General features: G+C 36.3%; 1 protein-coding gene across 1 annotated transcript; it reads left to right on the forward strand.

Annotated features, from left to right (window-relative positions):
- Positions 1 to 1,175: 1,175 nt before the first annotated feature.
- Positions 1,176 to 15,410, forward strand: DECR1 (2,4-dienoyl-CoA reductase 1). The gene is made up of 10 exons (XM_021543188.3): positions 1,176 to 1,259; positions 3,992 to 4,194; positions 5,113 to 5,170; positions 5,325 to 5,411; positions 7,799 to 7,946; positions 11,242 to 11,341; positions 12,591 to 12,663; positions 14,600 to 14,746; positions 15,064 to 15,126; positions 15,219 to 15,410. Exons 1-10 carry the CDS (start codon positions 1,194 to 1,196, stop codon positions 15,276 to 15,278), a joined length of 1,005 nt encoding a protein of 334 aa, XP_021398863.1. The 5' UTR covers positions 1,176 to 1,193; the 3' UTR covers positions 15,279 to 15,410.
- Positions 15,411 to 19,780: the final 4,370 nt, after the last annotated feature.

Consider the following 19,780-nt stretch of genomic DNA (forward strand, 5'->3'; position numbering starts at 1 on the left):
CAATTATGACTAAGCCATAGGATTTAAATTCTGCTTCCTCTGAACTCCCACAGCAGTGTGTAATCAGTTTGCCTGGAATTCTTAGCTCAAAAGTTGATAGCACAGACCCACTGATAGATTTGTTGTCTTTCATGACAAATTTTGTAACTGAATAGATTCATCAAGTGTGATGTCCTCCCCTCAAAACCTGAAGCTTTATTAAATCTGTAGGTTCTTACAGCTTCTGTGCTACTCTCCCAGCCCCTTACCCTTCCTTACGAGTAGACACAACTCTGTAGGTTTCTGTGCCTGGTTATCAAGGCTGTGCAAATGGGTAGGTATCAGTCAGTCATTACTTTTTCCATCTGTTGGTCACTGTGCTCAACACAGATAAATAAAGCATTCTCCAATTCTCACAGCTAGAACTGAAGGCACCGGGGCAGTGGCTGTGGCTGAGAAGGCGCTCCTGTGCTGTTCCAAAATAGGTGCTTTCACCTGGTGTGCAAGAGGCCAAACCAGATTTGATTTATTAACAGTTCTGTGCAGAAAGGCATGTTGAGTCACAAATCCACAAGGCCAGCACAAGGAAACCAAAACTTTTCACTATTTAAACATTTTAGCAAACAAGGGTATTCATGTTCATTGGTAACAGTTACCTAGTTCTCTTACTAATTAGCATTCTATCTTCTAAGCGATTCTCTCACTTCTCATGTTGCTTAGTCCACACACTCAGTCATTCTCTTCTTTTGGGTCAGTGGGCAATCTCCCCCACCAGAAATACCCAGTCAGAGCTGACCTGAGCGAAGTTGCGGAGTTGACTTTATTAGTTTTTGTTTATCGTGGGGATTCTGCCAAATGCCCTTGGTAGCCCATAAATCCTGCATTCTTTGTGTCCACTGTCAGTAGTACATCCCTCTTTCCAAGTTTTGTTACTCTCTCTCTAGCTCTGAGGTTACTGAATCATGTCAAGCCCTAAGCCTTAGCAAGGCAATTCCACCGACACATAATTTGTTTTCACCTGGACATCGCTTAGAGCTTGTTTGCACCTTTCTTGCTGATTAGGCTTGAAAGTATACAAAGATCAAACATCAAAGAACGCCCTTTCTTAACAAATTTTTTACACCTTCTCGTTTTGCGGCACCTGGGGCAGGGGCGGTGCCGCCGGCTGCCGCGGCCGCTCCCCGCGGAGCAGGCGCAGAGCGCGGCGGGGGAAGATGGCGGCGGCGGCGCGGCTGTGGCGGCGCGGGGTGCGCGGCCCCCGCGCGTTCGGCGCCGGGCGGGTAAGGCGCTCCCGCGCTGCCGGGGTGAGGGCGGACGGGCGGCGCCGCGGAGATGTTCCGCACCTCCTGCCCCGCCGCCCCGGCTCTGCCCGGGCGCCGTTGTCCCGTCAGCGGGAGGGCACGGCGGGGCTCTGCGGTCCCCGCGGCGGGGTTGGGGAAGCTGCCGGGAAGGGAGCGGCCCTCGGCTCCCCTCAGCTGCCGGCGCTGTCCGCCGCGGAGCCCCCGGGCTGAGCTCCCGGGCACACGGCCTGCTGCCCCACCGCCGGGCGCTGTGCCGCCCGCCCGAGTGCTGTCGCCCTTTGGCCCCGATAGCACAGCTGTGCAGGGCCATCCATTTCGGTAAATGGCTGGAATGTTGCTGTCCAAGCAGTGGCGTGGCTTGACTTGTGACCGAGTTGGCATTATGGCAGGCTTCCGGTACCTGAAGGGAGCCTGCAAGAAATCTGGCAGGGGCATGTAGTGACAGGACAAGGGGGAATGGATTCAGATTGAAAGAGGGTGCTTTGGGTTAGATATGGACATGTTACCAAGAAAAGCTGTGGATGCCCCATCTGTGGAGGTGTCCAAGACCAGGTTGGATGGATCTGTGGGCAGCCTGTTACAGTGGAAGGTGTCCCTGCCCATGACAGGCGGGTTGGACCAAGATAATATCGTTAAGGTCCTTTCCAGTCCAAGCCATTCTGTGATTCTGTGACTAGGTGGGTATTGCTGGAGGCCATGTCTAGTCAGTTCTCCACGAACACGGTACTTCTTTCCAGTGACTACTCTGTGTTTCTGAGATGGCCTTCTGCAGTAATTTCACAATTCACTTCCACCCCTTGGGTGAGAGTTGTTTTTTGTTTGTCAATGATTTGTGTGTTTGTTGTTTGATGTTTATTTTTTTAAAGCTGTTTACTGACTTCTTTATATCTCTGTTTACACCTGAGATTTAAGTTTAAATCTCAGCCTTAAGCAGTGGAATGATTAAATTGCATGGATGCTGTCATAGAAGCCTCTTGTGCAAGCCAGTAAGGAGAAGCAGTCTGACTAAAAGATTGCTCAATTATAACAACTTTACTGGCTGGTTATCACTGCCATACTTTATCAGTCTTGGTGCAGCCTTCTGCTTCCTTCTGTTATAGCATGTCCTTATCTTCCTCCCTGGAGCAGAAGGAAAGCTGCTTGCAGTGTTTCTTTCGTGGAGAGCAAGAAGACTGGGCTGTGTCTATCACTACTAGAGCACCTGATAAGGGAGTCTTAGCACTCACAAGGATTATCTCCATGTCCTGAAGGGAGTCCAAATGCTGTCTTGATTTGCAGTCTCTTCCATGAGCTGAAATTCTCCAGAGGGAGCTTTTTTTCCTGAAGAGGGATGAGTAGGGGCCTACTAAATCCAAAAAGAGAACCTTCACATTTCCCTTTCCTGCTTAAAGCACCATGCTTTAAGCTGTATTAAATTGTCTGTGTGATTCCATAGTGGTTCTCTCTGTGTTCTCTTGAGTTACTTATGCATATATGTAGTACCACTCAGAAGGATCCATGTGCACACTTCTGCAGGCCAGCTTCAAACTCTGTGAAACTCTCAATGCATTGTAGCTGTGGGAAGTCCAGAGTAATCATCTACCACTAAATACATTGTCTCTTAATTTTAGTGTTCAAAATGTGAATTAGTAAACAGAACAATAAGGTGCAATATTTTTACTATTTTAAAACTACCTTTCTTCTTCATGTCAGTCTATTGAACAATTGCATAGTTTTTTTAACAGGATCATACAACAGTAACCATTCAGTTTTCTTTCACAAAATTGTATTAGATTTTTTTTTTTGTATTAAAATAAGCACAAGTACAAGGTAAAACCAGAGAAAATAAGTATAACTTTCAGTCTTCTAATTGTTTTGCACATCAAAAATAAAGCAAATCTAGTTTTGTCATACTTGGAAGCATTTGCAGCTTCAGGTTATGGTAACTTTTGTATTTTAAATAAGGGAATTTCACAATTATTATTGTAGTGCTTCTGTCCCAAGGCATTTAATTCAATACTTAGATTAGGGTTTGAGTTAGTTTAGCATATTAGGATGCTAGAAATATCTTGTTAGCTATTTTTGCTGCAACTTTCTTGGTGACATCACAAATTTCTCAGTACATTTGTGGGGTATTTTCTTACTAGCATAGTTTTCTAGATATAATACTGAATTTCCTTCTTTTTTCATGTCTGTTTTTAAATGTGTTCCAATCATGTTTCTTTTTGCAGGGACCAGTCTTTCTGAGGCTAATGTACTACTGTACATGGTATTTCTGCTGGGATAAGGGGGATAGGGTGTGATGCTGATAACGTAACCCTGCCCGGTTTTGTCTGGGCAATGGCATTGGTTTCCTTAGCAGCTCCAATGGCCATTAGGACAGGTCTTGTGAAGTTTGATTCTGTCCTGTTCTCCAGTAGAGAAGGTTCAGTTGGATGCAGTAGTAAAGGATCAAAATCATGAGTCTATTACTGAAGATTTAAAATTTGTAAATACATACATATGTAACATAAAATCACGTGGATTTGTTTATGCATAAATTACAGTGCATATATCAAGCTGATGCCCAAGTCCTTCTGTAATTACTTGTTAATGGTTTCCCACATGCTTTTAGAAAAAGTGATAGATACAAAAAATGCATGAAGTAGCAAGAAGCATGACTGAAGTATTTTTTCAGTAGTTCTCTAGTTGCAGTATAATAAACTAACTTTTCTGGGTTTTTTTCCTTTCAGTTTTTCAGCCGTGGGCCAAATGTGCTGCACCAAGACAGCAGTGCACCACAAGCTGCATTCTTCTCACCTCTTCAAAAAGTGATGTTGCCACCAAATACCTTCCAAGGGAAAGTGGCCTTTATAACTGGTGGAGGTACTGGGCTTGGCAAAGGGATGACGACAGCTTTGTCCAGTTTAGGTGCCAAGTGTGTTATAGCAAGCCGGTAAATATTGATGAAGATGTTTTAGAACTTTAATTTAGTCCTGACTGCTGAATAGTTGTTTTATTCTTTACAAACCAGAAAAAAAATTATTCAATTTATTCAGTTACAATACATGTTTAAATTACAGTGTGGATTCTAGAAACTTGCAGATTTATCTGCAAATGTTTAATGGTATAAAAATCAGTATGAAGAAATAAACTAAGCACATTTTCGTGAAATGTGACATCAAAATAAACAACCTCAAATATTAGTCATAAATTCAACTAAAGCCTTAAAGAGAACAAAAATTTGCAGTGGGCAGTTTTGAACAGTAATAAATGTTATTACAGGTGTTCTTGATACAGATTTAAATTACAGTAAAGAACTAAATCCATTTGTCTCAGAAGACAAGAGCCCTGATTTTCCTTTAATGATGATTTTCTACAGCTCTTAAGAACTGCAGTAGAGTCTAGAAGCACTTCAGTAAAGTCTAGAAAAACAATCTATTTTAAATCAAAATAAACAGAAGTGTTGTGACATTCATCCTAACAGTAATTTTTTCAGTTTAAATGTGAATATGTTATTAATACTAGTAGAGTAGTAGCTAAAAATAATTTTGTTATGATCATGTGCTTTTTTTTCTGGCTTATCACAGGTTGTTTAGCTTTAGAGTCTCTTACATTGTCACTTCTGAGTTGCTTTAAAGTAGCACTAATCATAAATTACTTAAAGTTTTCTTTCAGAAAGTTAATGGTTAAGCATACTTTTACTCTACTATGTTTAAAACGATGAGTTTTAATTGATGAAAATCAGCAACATGCATGGGTACACACACATATTTTAAGTTGTAGTTCATATTTGCTCAGAAAAAAAAGATTTTAGTAATCTGAATTGTAATTGCATTTAACTGACATAAGGGATGTTAATAATTATTTCTAGGAAGCTGGATGTTTTGAAAGGAACAGCAGACGAAATTTCTTCTAAAACAGGGAATAAGGTAAATTTTTGCAGAATTATGAATGTGTTATGTAGTATGCTCTACATTTTATTGGATTTTTTTTTTTTTTGCATTTGTATGCTTCTATGGACTTGTTTAATGTATGAATGATATAGTTTTTAAGTCTTAAAACTGCCTTTCCATTATTCTTTAGGTTCATGCCACCCAGTGTGATGTGAGAGATCCTGTTTCAGTTAAGAATGCTGTTGCTGAAACAATCCAAGTGGCAGGACTCCCTGATGTAAGTCTTCTAGGGAAAGGAAAGAACTTATTCTTCATTACTGAAAATACTTTGCATAGTGGGTATGAAGAAACTTAATAAGATAGAAAGTTAATGGAATATAAAAAGACAGTAGACAGAACAGTGGCAATACTTCAAGGTAAAGCTAACATTCACAGTTAGATCAGTTACTCTATTCCTGTGGTTCTTAAAATATTTAGGGGCCAAGTAGACGAAACATTTTTACCCTTATTCTGAGGTCTAATGTCTCATTTCAAATAATGGAACAATTCTGGACTATTGAAGTAAGGGAATGGAATATTGCCCTTAAATCCTCCTGAAAAGGTGATTTACCTGTGTTTACTGCATTACACCTTAACACAATGCTTCACAAAACAGGAATGGAAAGAACCATAAATGTCTTCTTTGATCCTTGCTTAGCTTATTAATATACACAAAGAAGGTTCCAATTTGCAGATTAAGTTCTCATAAAATGAAGAAAAAAGTCATTTGTCAAGCCAAGCATCTGCTTTTTAATAGTTTGGCACAAAGCAACAGAGCTCCTTATATCAGATTGTGAGGAAGGTGATCTGGTGCAGTCTGAAGGATAATAATAATAAAATTCTGATTTGTGAGATAACAACTTGGATTCTGCTTGTTGATAGAAAGTGTGATGATGTAGCATCATTGTAAAGAACAGTCAGATTTAAAACTGTTTACAGTAAATTTAAAACTGTGTGTTATATACAATTTGCACTAAATTTAAAATTGTGTGTGTTATAGACAATTTGCACTCACAAGGAACTTCCTATAGATGTGGTAGAGAACCTACTGAATTTTAAATATTGTAGGAAGTAGAAAAACTGTAGTCTATACAACTGTATAGCTGTATGCTATAACAGTGCTAGAAATAAGGCAGCTCACTGTCCTGATTTGTAGACAAGATTCTCTGGATTATTTTCACTGTTAGTTAAGGCAGTTTTTGGCCAAAGTCAAAATCATGATCGTCAGGTTTTACGTGTGTGCAGAGAGGGAGATTTCTTCCGGTATAGTACAAATTTAGAGCACCAATAATTTTCTGAATAAATGCTTCCCATGACTTGTTCTTTGCAATCATTTACTTTCTCTTTAATTTCACATATTCTGTCTATTTAAGATAGATGGCATAGTAAATTGAATATTCAGTTCTTTTTGTCCAGTTTTTCTCTTTGTTGTAAACATGTTAGTTTATGAATCCTGGGTATCACTTACTGCCATACTGTGTTTGAGGTGAGCTCTCAAAGACAGAAGTTAATGGCAGTAACTTGAAAGTCCTTCCAGCTTTATTTTGCTCATTCCATTTCCAAGAATGCTACTCACAATTAGAAAGCAATCATTCTTTTGTCATGTCTTATTTTGGCCATCCTACATACCTAAAAGATCATATGGCGCACTTCTTAGTTCACTAGTTTTATTGTTGTGTCTTTCCTGTATTTATTCAATGATTGGAGTAACCTCGTTAGTATCTCAAGGTGTTTAGATTTTTATTCCTTTAGATTTCAGGAAAGCCTTTAAATTTAATTTGCTGTACATATGTATAATTAATGGCTGTCATATATTATTAGTGTTACATTCATGTAATATGTACTGTGCTCTATTTTGATATTGAAAATTCCAATATCTTCATTAGAATTTAGCCCAGAAGTTCTTCAGGACAAATAGTTTGTTTTATGTGCAAACCTACGTGAATCAAGGTGCCATTCCATTAACAGTACATTGTTTACGTCTTCAACACATTATATTATTAAATACAGTAGATCTGGCTACATAATTTTTGGTTTAAATACTGCTAATGTGTGCTTAGTCCCCTGAAGTGTAAGTATCCTCTACCTGATGATTATTCATAGGAAGCAATGGAGGTACATCTATTCAACAAAAGTTTTGTAGTATTGTTTGCAGTACATTGATTGTATCATAATATTTTCATTACAACTGGTTTGAATTCCTGTTACACAGGAGTCACTTCATCCAGACTCTAGTCATCAGGTTGCCACCTTTTGTTTCTATTCCCATGGGCCTGTTATATTAAATAGATGTGATGCTGTAATTTAATAGGGGCAAACTTTTCTGTTAGGATGCACTTGAGACACTATGGAAAATAGTGACTTAAGTCAGCCTCTACATTATACAGGTCCTTAGTATAGTAGTTTGGAAATACTGCTCATTTTCTGTTACTGATACTTTATCTGTGCTGGAAATCACAAGATTTCTCCTAGATTATTCTCCCTCTTCCCCTGCCCCTCATACCTCATTCAAAGAGGGTATTTTTACTTTTGTCCCTGGAAACACTAAAAAGCTCCTTGTAAATTCTTTACTTTTGTCTCAAGAAGAGTTATTTTGAATTAACTCTTTTCCTTCATGTGTTTCAGGTTGTAATAAACAACGCAGCTGGAAACTTTATTTCCCCTTCTGAACGACTTTCTGCTAATGCCTGGAGAACAATAACTGATATTGTACTTAATGGTACTGCTTTTGTAACTCTGGAAATTGGAAAGGAGCTCATTAAAGCACAAAAAGGTATCTTTAGCATTGTGACATACTATTACCTGCTTTTCTTGCCTTACTGTTATTATAGCCAGTTTTGAGAGTTCATGTGAGAAGACAAATACAATTTTTAACATTCTTCTAGAGAGGAATTTTTTCAGTGAAAGCTGTACTTAAGTATCACACAGTAGATCTGGCTAACAACTACTTCATTGTGCAATTGGACCCAGAGGCCAACTGAGGCCGAATATAAAAATCTAATTGCAGAATTCTAGTTGTAAAACATTTTTAAAATTAAAAAAAATAAAGGTTTGTGTTTTTAAAAAAAACCTTGTTATTTCTTCTGAATTTTCTCTATGTATGTTAATTTAATTAAACTGAACATGGGATACCTCTTTAAATGAACCAGAAGTCAGGATATCTCTTTCCGTTTTCGTCCTACATTAAAATAAAATTTACAGCTGTGCTATATGACTAATAGTACTAAAGCATATTACCTTTAAGATAATTTGAAGAAGAATTTTGGAAATGAAATCAGTGATAGATTTTATTTTCCCAAGTTTAGTTCTTAATTCTGGACTACCTAGAAGTTTAATTCAATATCACAGGTTCACCTTAGAAATACTCTTCCATTTTATATACTATTCTGTAAAATATTATATATATATATATATACGTCTGTGGCATATATATAATATATTCTTTTATATACTATTTAGCCAAATATTTATTTAACCAGCTTACTGTTTTAAAAGGAAAGGTGATGTATGCCCTTCTATGTTATATCACAGATTATTTACAAAGAACTGCTTTCATTTTACATTCCAGTTATAAACTGAAAAACAAGGAATTCATTTTATGAGATCAGAGTAATATAATATCAAATTCATTTAAAAGCAGTGAGATATAATTACAGTTTTCCATGTGCCGTCACTACTGAATCCCGTCTTCTAGGTACAGCCACTGTGTTGAAATACTACTTTTGTATTTATCCTGGTATTTCTTTAACCTCTGAATTAGCTGAATTTCTTCAAAATCCTCTCCAAAAAGTATTCCATGAGCTTTTGCTATTTAATTATAACAATATGAAGTTAATGTTGTTTCAGCGGGTGTGTAGCAGTTTTTGTTAGTATACAAGTATGGCCCCTCTATATTTTAGCAGCACATGAAAAATTAATTTCCACCATTCTAGTGCTGATATTCCCACATAAGAAACCCATTCCCAGCTATGACTTACTGTATCATTATGGCAGACCATTGAAATATGGTCTTCCAGGTTCATGTGGTGTGCCTGTGTAGCAATGTGAAATACTGAATGAAACATGCTTTTGTTTTTGCTGGTGTTGAATGAAAACAATGTTACTTTCCTTACTTCCATCCTCATATTTGGTAAAATCCAGACATGACACCATTCATCTTCATTTTGTCTCTCTTTCTTTGACTTCTAAGCTTCAAAAACATGTGAATTTCTTTTGCTATTACTTGCATGTCTTCTTTCTAGGGGAGTCCATCTGTAAATAAGACTTTTTGTTTAAGGCTTTCTTTAAGGCATGTTTTTGTAAGTAAGTCATATGTTTGTCTTCTCACCTTCATTTTCTTTGTACTTGCTTGTTTTGTGGTTTTTTTTTTTTTTTAGTTTGAGGAGAGACCTTAGTTTCTAAAGTGATGCTATCTAGTGCAAATATTTCAGAGCAGTCTGTGAGGACACTACGAATCTGACAGTTTCTAGAACACTGCAATGTCCTTTAGGTCTGCAGTGTGACCTACATTAAGTCTAACGTAGTAAATAAAAGTTCTCTGCTTTTAGACTGCAAGTTTGTGATGGTATTTAAAAGGAACTTGTAATCTGCTAGCATGTTACTTATTTTTAAAAAGTGAGAGGAGCTAATTGATTACTTATTGTCCATTCTATGAGTATAGGCTTTAGAAATAAAAGTTGTGTATGAGCTGAAGTGTTCTTTAAATATCAGAGCTGTAAATTTCTCAGTTATTCTTGTTTCTGTGTTAGGTTCACCTAGCTTACCTGTATTTAACCTATGTTAATTACACATCTTGTAGAATTAAACCACAGGTTTTCCTTTGAAGTAATCATCTCTAGATAACTTCAAAGTTGCTCTATGGTTTTTTGTCTTTCAAAGACTCTCAGTGAAGACTCCTTTTTTATAATCAAGGCCCATGATTTCTGGATATCTGCTGGCATTTCATTTAGTGCTTATGATTCTCTTTAGTTTCTTTTGTGTAATATTACTGTAATTTTTTTATCTGAGTCTCTACTTAAATGCAATCTCTCAGTTGTGTATATTGTTTTAGAAATATCCCCTGGGCAGCTATTCTAATTAAATTACTTTTAAAATATAGTAAGTAGAACAGTTATTTTAGTTACTGTGACGCAAGCAGTGAACTGTTATCCCTTGTCCTTCATTTCCCAGCTACAGTATGATCATGCCAGTCATTGATCAGACATAATCTGCAGGATTCTATAAAAGAAAGATTAAATAAGCAGTTGCAGTTTCCATTATATTCTAGAATGTTTTTGCTAAATCTGTTATAAAATATTGCGTATAAAAGACAGTAGTTATTTTATAATGGAGTTTATTGTGATAATACTAGGAAATGTTATGCAGGTTCACTCTGTAATTGGCTCTGCTGCAGAAAAGGCTTCTGAAAATTTCTTTATTTTTCTGCATAAACATTAACTCAAGCTCTCAGCTGTTAATTTCAGATTATGCCAAACCTGACTGTTACTGGTGATTTTTTTTCCTTGTTTGTTTTGTTTTGTTTTTTTGTTTGGTTGGTTTTTGTTTCAGGTTTTTGTTTTGTTTGTTTGGTGGGGAGTGTTGTGGTTTTTTGTGGGGTTTTTTGTGATTTTTATTTGTTGTTGTTTTGTTTTGATGGGGTTTTTACTCTACTCAGTAATTGATGAATTTAGCGCAAAATGTCTGGTTAGTGACAACTAGACTAGGGCAGCTTCTGAAAAAACACTGTAAGATCTTAGGCCTTCACTCCAGTTAGACTAATTTATGCATTAAGTTCATTATTATGGAAGTCTGAGGGCTTTGACCTTCAGAGCCTAATCACTAGCTATTTGCACTTACCTGGAGCAACTCTTAACGCTCATGCAAAAGAGGGAACTGAAATAAAAAGGCTTGAAAAGAAAGTTTCAAACACTATATTTTTAAAATGCCTTTTCGTGCCTAGAGTGAGCCCACTTGAGCTGAAAACTTTTGTACCATTTAGCTTGCTTTTACCTGAACTTGAGAGTTTGATCTTCAGGGTTGTTTGATTTGTGTGGTGCGGGTTGTTTTTTAAATGTTTTTGCACCTTCTAGGAGCAGCATTCCTGGCTATTACAACAATTTATGCAGAGAGTGGTTCAGGATTTGTGTTGCCGAGTGCCGCTGCCAAGGCTGGTGTAGAAGCAATGAGCAAGTGAGTAATACAGCAAAATGTGTGCTTTGGTTTCCACATCCTTAGGATGGGGTAGTTGGTCTATAAAAATGGAGCTCATTAGTATATTCCCCATATTTCACTGTAACACAAGAGTTCAATCCAGGCTCCAGTGTCCTAGCAAGAAACTAGTATGCTGCCAACTTCTTACAGAGGGAAGTATTAACTGCTACTGGGTTTTTTTACAAGACAGAGATAAGGACAAGTAAAACTACTTCTTTTGGCAATTGCAAGTCCCAAAGTTTGTTTCACAGTGTTTTGATAATCAGGTTCTCTTGCATTCTCATAGGTGAACCAGCATAGTTGAACAGCTATTAGGGGGACTATTTGAGATCTGTAGCACCTTCTACATTCTTTTGTCTGATGAAAATACATGTCTGTTATTTGGGTGCAGTATAGCGTGGCTTCAGTTCTGTTTAGTTTCATCAACAAATTTGTTTCCTGTCACTATTTAAAATTAAAGTCTGCAGTTCTACTTAGTTCAGAACAGTATCATGTTGACATATCCATGCTGCTCAGCAAACAAAATGATTTCTCTCAATTTTAATTTCAGGCTAGTCCCTCATAGCACATAGATAGATCTTTTCTCTGCACTTCAGCAGAAAGAATTGAATAGTTTGAAAGCCTTTTAGTAACTAGAATTCTTTATCTGGAAGAAAATGAGGGACTGAGTAATGGTCTTGATTTCTGTTCTACAGAGCTGTAACGGAAATGTGTACTTTTCAGAGATGTTATGACTCAGCTAATTCATTCACCATAGTAGATCCAAAGTACTCATCATGCAGAGAAAATGTCATAAAGCAAAGCTATTCTAGTGATCCTGTTTTAAAATGTATCCTCTGTTTTACTTCAAAACATAATGTGAGAGCTATGTTGCAAATGTTAGAAATGTATACTTGTGGGATAATCTAAATTGCCACAGAAAGATGATGGCCTAATAGTTGTTTGGTAAGGTGCCAACACCATCCCTGCTTTGCAAGGGAGAAAGCATTGCTCCTTCACCCTGCTTTACCTGTGATTACAATCATCCTCTGTTGGTAAATGAGATTTTTGTTTTGCTTCTCTGAAATTATTTTGTTAAGCACAAAAAAAAAACCCTTTAAGTAGAAATAGTCTGTTTCAGGAATGTTCTAATATTTACACATTTGATTAAATTTTAATTTCTTTTTTTCTGAATAGGATTACAATATTGTTCTTAAAATATTGATGCATTCTGTTAATGAATTTTTAGGTCTCTTGCGGCTGAATGGGGTAGATATGGCATGAGATTCAATGTGATTCAACCAGGTCCAATAAAAACAAAGGTACATGGCATGAAGTGAAACACAGCCTTGAATATGCTTTGTAGTACAGACTTAACTTCACAACAGTCTAACTTTTCTGTAGCTGTAAATTCTAATATGATTTCCTTGATAGTCAAGACTGTGCTGGAATATTGAACACACTTCCCTCTTAGTCTTTTTATAAAATAGGATTTCTTGAACTTCTGAGACCTGCTACTGTCCCCTCTACTACACTTGATATAAATAGAATAATTTTTTTTTAATGTTTGAAAGAATTGATATATCAAAGTTCTTAATGATGATTCATATTTCTGTATACTTTGTTAAGTGGAGTGAATTTTTACAGTTGTTGGAGTAAAGTTCCTGTTTCTGCCTAACCCCATATTTTTAAACAAAACATCTAAAACATTCCAAAATCTTAGAATCTCTTTTAGGTATATGAGAACAGAATCTCACTAGTTTTGCTGAAAATCTCAAAACTAGAAAAACTAAGTTGGCAAAGAGATGAGAAACTTTGAAGTGAGTGAGAAGGAGGACTGGAGGGTTTGAAGGAAGTATTCCAGAGCAGCTGGAACAGGAAGAATAAAGAAAGCAGTCCTGAAAGAAGAGAAAGGAGGATCCATTTGCCATTGGATCAAATTATTAGGATTATGAGCACTAACAACTAATAATGGTATTACTTTTTCCATAAAATATTTCACAGTTGTTTTTGCTGTTTTTTTGGGAATAGGGGTGCAGAGTTGGTTATTTTTTATTTTTTTGTGTATTTGTTTTATTTACTATTCTTTCCTTTTCCCCTCTTGTCAGTTTTAGATTCTACACTGGAAAACCTAGTTTTGACTCTTTTCACTAGAAATAAAAATAAGTGGCAGAATTAGCAGGATTATAAGAATGTTGAAATACACTTAGAGGATCAGACCAAGAGTTCTCCAGGCCTTGTATCTTGTGTATTTTTAAGTAACAGTAGAAGAAAAACATTTGGCAAGTTAAGGGATTTAAATGTCTATAGTGGTACATCCAGGTAATGTTCCGTTTTTGAACTAATAGTGTATAATCTGCTTGAGATACTGTGTATTCTTAATAAAATGCTACATTTGGAGTATGGTTTTAACTTGAAATTTTCCTGAAAGCATAAAAAGGCCAACAGCATATCACAAAATCAAGGTTTTCTGCCTTGGGGGCAATATCCATGGCTTTAGATCATACTGGTTTTAAGTCATGATGGGAAAAGAGTAAGGCATACAAACACAACACTGTTAGGCTTATAAACTGGCAATTAAAAACATGGCAATAGAAGACTTAAATGGCATGCTTGCAGCCATGATTACATGAATTACAATGTGCTTTAAATCATAACTCCAGTAATTTAACATAAATGTTACTGGTACATTTCTGATTTTGAGTGAGGAGGTTACTTCCTTGTGGAGGAGCAGGAAAAAAAACCCTTTTATTTCCTGTGCCATTTTAAGCTATTCAAGAACTAAAGCTTCCGATGACTTCCTTTAGCAGTTGCTGCACTTTAACCGAATTTGATGTTTTTTTCTTTTCCATTTTATTTACTCAGTCATGTATAATTTATTTCTGGTCACTTTTCTGTTCCTCTTCTCCCCTTGTTCCTCTCCTCTGTCCATGCAGCAATTTTGAGTCTTGGTTATTTCCTCAAATGTTTATCAAGGGTGTTTGAGGAAAAAAAGCTGATTAAACCCTTTTGTTTTCCACAGATAGATGGTAGGTGACTATCCCAAATGGATTAAATTCCAACTTATCATCAATAGATGCATATCAGTACAACAGGGATAAATTGCTTTTCTACTTCCTTCTTTTTTGTGCTACTGACAGGGTGTAGACAGCTTACAAATACTAACTTCCATATTGTACATGTGGAGTCAAATCTCTGTTGGGTTTTATTTTCTGATGTTGTTATAACTTTTTTTTTAATTTTCCTTTTAATTCTCAGGGTGCCTTTAGCCGCCTTGACCCAACAGGCGCATTTGAAAAGAAGATTATTGAGAGGATTCCCTGTGGTCGTTTGGGAACTATAGAAGAAATTGCAAATCTTGCTGCATATTTCTGCAGTGACTATGCAAGCTGGGTTAATGGAGCAGTGAGTTTTGGTTGATCTTGTTTTTACAATTAACCTGATGATAGTGTGAGTATTGCTGATATTTTCTTAAAGCCCTGGATTCAGAATAGAAACAAAGCATCTTGATTTAAAATTATTTACAAGTATTATTCATCTTTTAAGTGTAATGCATGGTTGTTAACACCTTTAAAAAGAACTTTTAAAAGTGATTGTATTGCATTTTTTTCCAGTATAGTCATTTTTCACCCAAATCAGTAAAATTTATTTTCATAGTTCATAACAAGGGAATACTGTAGAAATCACACAATTACTAAATACACTGTTTGTGCTCTTTCTAGGTTATCAGAATGGATGGTGGAGAATATGTTTCTATGGCAGGAGAATTCAATGATTTGAAGAGGGTATTAATTTCCTTGTTTGCTATTTTATATTCAGATAGTTTGATGTGCGAGTATTATATGAAATTACAATAAAATCTCTTTTCTTTGCTTAGGTTACCAAAGAGCAGTGGGATATGATGGAAGCAATGATTAGAAAAACAAAAGGCTCCTAAAATACATGACTTTATGGTGGAGATTCTTGGAAATGAACCACTACTTTTTCATTTATATTTAGAAATAACCAATTGAGAAGTAGCCTTCAAAATCTTTTTTATGCTAATTTAATAAAATATTTTGAAACTGTGGTATTTTGAATATATTTTGTACATTTTTCCAATGTAAAATCTATTATGTTGCCAATAGTGAACAATAGTTGGTCACTAATATTTCATTGGTCTTTAGATTTTCTTACATAGCCATGCTATTATCTACAATCAGCCTTTTATTTCTTTTTTTTTTTTTATCTTCTGAGGATATTTTTTGTCATATATATGCAAGTGTCACTTAATATTGTAACACAAATAGCATTTCAGTACTATCATAACTGAATGTAATCATTAATGTGAAGAGGGAAACAAAATACTAAATCCTAATCTTCACACTTTTTACTGAAGGTCTAAACTTGCAGATACAGTTTCACATTATTAGCAGGACTACATACACTGGGAAAAGATGTAACTCCTGTGGTTACTTAGGAAATCTTGAAATTCCTAATTGTCTTGGTCTCATCTTTTGTGACATTTTCAGTCTGTTAATTATCTTTTTCTGAACTTTAAAAATGCAGTGCCTTTCTGAGGAGCTTGCTCTTTGTCATAATGAAGTTAATGTTCTTGAAACTGAGAAGCCAAAAATCATTTGTTATTATATATGTGTGACTATGGCAGCCCTCCATAAAAAGTGGTTTATTTGGGACTGTTAAAGGGATGTTGGTATATTGAGACTGCAAGTATTGAAACCTCATTTGTTGAAATATACAAAAAAATCCCTTGGTTTCATTTGCATTCACAGTCTGGTACTGGTAAAAAAACTTCTAGATCGCATTACCTCTGATTCTAGTCAATTTATCCATCCCAGATAAGCAGGTGATAAAAAAATTACTCTCCCTCTTTTATCCAAATTTAGAGAGTTGGTAGATTTTGTCCCTCATGCCTCAGACAATGGCTGGAATTCTTCAAAGAAATTATCAGCCTCTGGCCTTTACAACCTGAGTCAATAATTTTTTCTTTTTTTTTGGTGTTTAACTAGAGCTCCTGCCTGTCCCCACATACAAGCATGTACTTAATTTTATGTGCTTTGAGACTAATGCATTGATTTAAGAATCAGGACAATAGAACCAATTTAAGGATGTCTTCCTTCAGGTGCTGCTGATGGTCATATATTTTTCCACAGAATCCAGGGCATACTTAACATATGCCAGTATCTGACTTTGAAGTCACTTGATTGCCTTATTACAAATCTGAAGCAAGCTAAGATGTATTCTGCTGAAAGTGTGGACTGTATTAGTGCACGCTTCCGTGTGCCTTTCTCCTGGGAGTGTTGGTCCTGTGTGGGATTGAACAGCCACTGATAATAAAACAAATCAACTGTGTTTATTGGAGCAGCCTTCAAAGTGTTCTTGAGAACAGTGTAAAGCTTTTTTATGGTAGCTTGGGTTTGGTAGGTATGTTGTCAAGATCAAATTCTGACATGACAGCTATGTCTTTTCCCCAAAAAGTGATTTAATTGAGAAGTTAGGTCCATATATACTGTTTTTTGCACATTCTTGTATGGGATACAGTTCCATATAAGACTTTGACAGTTGAAAAAAAAGTGCTTCAGAGAAAAATTCAAATGTATGTTTGTGAGATTCACATCTCACATTATTTTTAACATCAGTTATTTCTCTGGAATGTCTAGTAGCTTATCCTCTGGTGACAGGCTGTCAATAAAAATAAGTTCCTCTCAGTCTCCTGTATATGGATTTCTGTGACTTAGTATGGCTAAGTGTGTTGTGTGGTTGAAGTACTGGACTGAGATTGGAGATTTCAGTCTCTGAAATTGCCATAGACTTCATGTGACCTGAAGTTATTTCTGTAGCCTGTGAACAGCAGGACAGGTGTATTTGCAGTATTCCCTCCAATATGGTCATCTGAAGCAAGAAGACTGGCAAGTTCCTTTTAGCTCACAAACATACGTCCTGTGTGGGGCACAGGTGGGAAACATTAAGAAAAGAGGCAAGTCTCAACATGAAGTTGGGATCCAGTTTATGTTTGCCTTTGGGGGCTAGGAACCACTTCTGCCTGTCATACAGCTCTCTTCCCTGTGTATAAAATAATAGTAACATAGGATACCAGATTTTGCTTCATCTAATATTGTCAGAATATTGAAGGGAGGCCTCTTAAAGCCTGTCTTGCAAAGAGATCTTGGGGATTTATTTACTAACAGAATGTTTGTAATTTGTAGAAATGGGTACTGCTTCTGAAGTCTTTTACCTATTAACTAACTGTTCATAGCTAAATGAAATATTAATTGTAAAATGACAAAAAACCTATTTTTAAAGCGATGTAACCAGAAAGCACATTTTAAGTTTTAATGAGCATCTATAATAAGAATAGGGTTTCTTTTATCTTGCTTATGCCAGTGACATCCATTTCAAACTATACAAGTTAGTTGCTTTTAGATGCTGAACATTTTGTCTTGACAAGGTGTATACAATATGCAGGTTTTAGAAATGACATATAATGTTTTAGGAGTTATATGTTACTTAACTTACAAAATACTTGCTAATATATAGACTTGGTTAAGTGAAAAAACGTTAACTGATCTATTGTCATCCACTGCTGCAGGAGAATGGAATAGTCTGGCTGGGACAGATTTCCTTCAGTAAGAGTTGTTAGACTTGGTAGGGACAAGAAAGGAACATTGCTATGAAGACATGAATCCTAAACATATCAAGTTTATGTTTTGCCTAAATACAATGTAATTGTTACTCAAGCAGCAACACATGATATCTGAACTCAGGAAAAGGATAAAAGAAGGTTTATGGCTACTACTTAACCCAGGCAGTGTCTTTTGGAAATTCCAAAATAAGCTGTTCCTAAATGCTGATGAGGATTAGACTGTCCTGAAAAAGGCATAAAATACTGCTAAAACTCAAGAGGTCTCCAATCCACAGCTTTGTATTACTCACAGATTGAAATAAAGCACAGTCATCACAGCTTCTTTATTCCAAACAATATGGAATCCTGGGAGGAGAGGTAATGTCTGTGCTGATTTAGGCTGGCATATTTGCCCTGAGATTATTACATTTCTCACCCTGAGATTACCAGTGAGCCCAAATGTAAAGGGAAGGATAAAAAAAAAATTACTGCTTTGTGGCAAAATCATTTTATGAAGTTGGAGGGACAGGACCAAGGAGGAATGAGTCAGAAAAGATGATGGTGTACATTGGAGATTGCAACAGGAGTCAGGGTTGCAGAGGCATTTTAATTTTCATGAGTCACAAGAATGCTTCCCTAAAATCCAAATACCTTCTTAAAAATTACTTTTGCATGGTCTGTCAATGAAAGGTGTTACCACTTCCATGAGCTCAACTTGGAGACACCCACAAAGGGGATTCATTGTCTGTTTCCAACTGAAAAGTACATCTTGTCTGCTTAATTAAATATTAAAATTATCCTTTTTATTTCTACTGGTGATTTACTGTCTTTGAACTTGCTACAATTTATTAGATTAATTCAGTGCTGCAAAAGTGTTATTGTGCTATAGTAGGGGCTTATCAATAAGTTGTGAAAATCATTTAAGATGCAAATGAGAGAAATCTGTTGTATTTCCTCTCACTATGATGCCAGAACTGCTGTAAGTCTTTAGTTCTCCTAGTTCTGGGAACTCTCTCCTCTTAAATATTTTAATTACTGTTGAGAATATTGCTTCTATTTTCCAAGTTGAGGATTTGCTTTACAAACAGAGGATGATACTATATGAGGGAACTGTGAGTTCCTAACTGTACTGGCTTCCAAGTTCATGTGAACTGTTAATTTATGTTTTCTTTTTTTCCCATACTAATAACATGTAACTAAAGATGCTGAACTGCAGGAAAGTTTGTAGTCCTCCAGTATAGCATCTTGTATTGTAACTGCTAAATAAGTAATGCTACTTGAACAAAGGTAACCCCACAGCCTTACGTGATAATTTAATATGCCATAAAATAGTCTTTGGGATTTGAGTACACTGACCTGCTTTTAGTTGCTGAAGAACAACTTCAATTGATTTCATAGGGAATTGGAGGTGTTCAACACTTCAGAAAATCAGGCCATGTTTATTCAGGTGCCCAAGTAGGCATTCTGTATCTTTTCAAAGCCAGAGTAAGTAGGAGTGGATTTCAGTTGCCCTCCATAACCAGTGGCTATAACCATGATTATGATGAGGTCTTAATAAAAATCAGAAAAAGCAAACCTTATGTAGAGAAACACAGCCTTAACTGAGGTCTAAGGTGAGTCTAGCACCAGTGTGTATGTATTTTATTCATTGACAAGGTTCATTTTGCATAAAAGTGCTGATGACTGTCAGCACTCTGATCTGTATTTGACATTTGCTCATGGAATAAGGTGTTCAGAAATTTCATTAGCTTGTGTGGATAGTATTTTCAAAGGTGGGTAACTAAGTTCTAAACAGGGAGGATTAGATCAGTGCTTTG

The sequence above is a fragment of the Lonchura striata genome, chromosome 2 (genome assembly GCF_050655825.1).
Source record: "Lonchura striata isolate lonStrDom1 chromosome 2, ASM5065582v1, whole genome shotgun sequence".
In the NCBI taxonomy this organism is placed as follows: domain Eukaryota; kingdom Metazoa; phylum Chordata; class Aves; order Passeriformes; family Estrildidae; genus Lonchura; species Lonchura striata.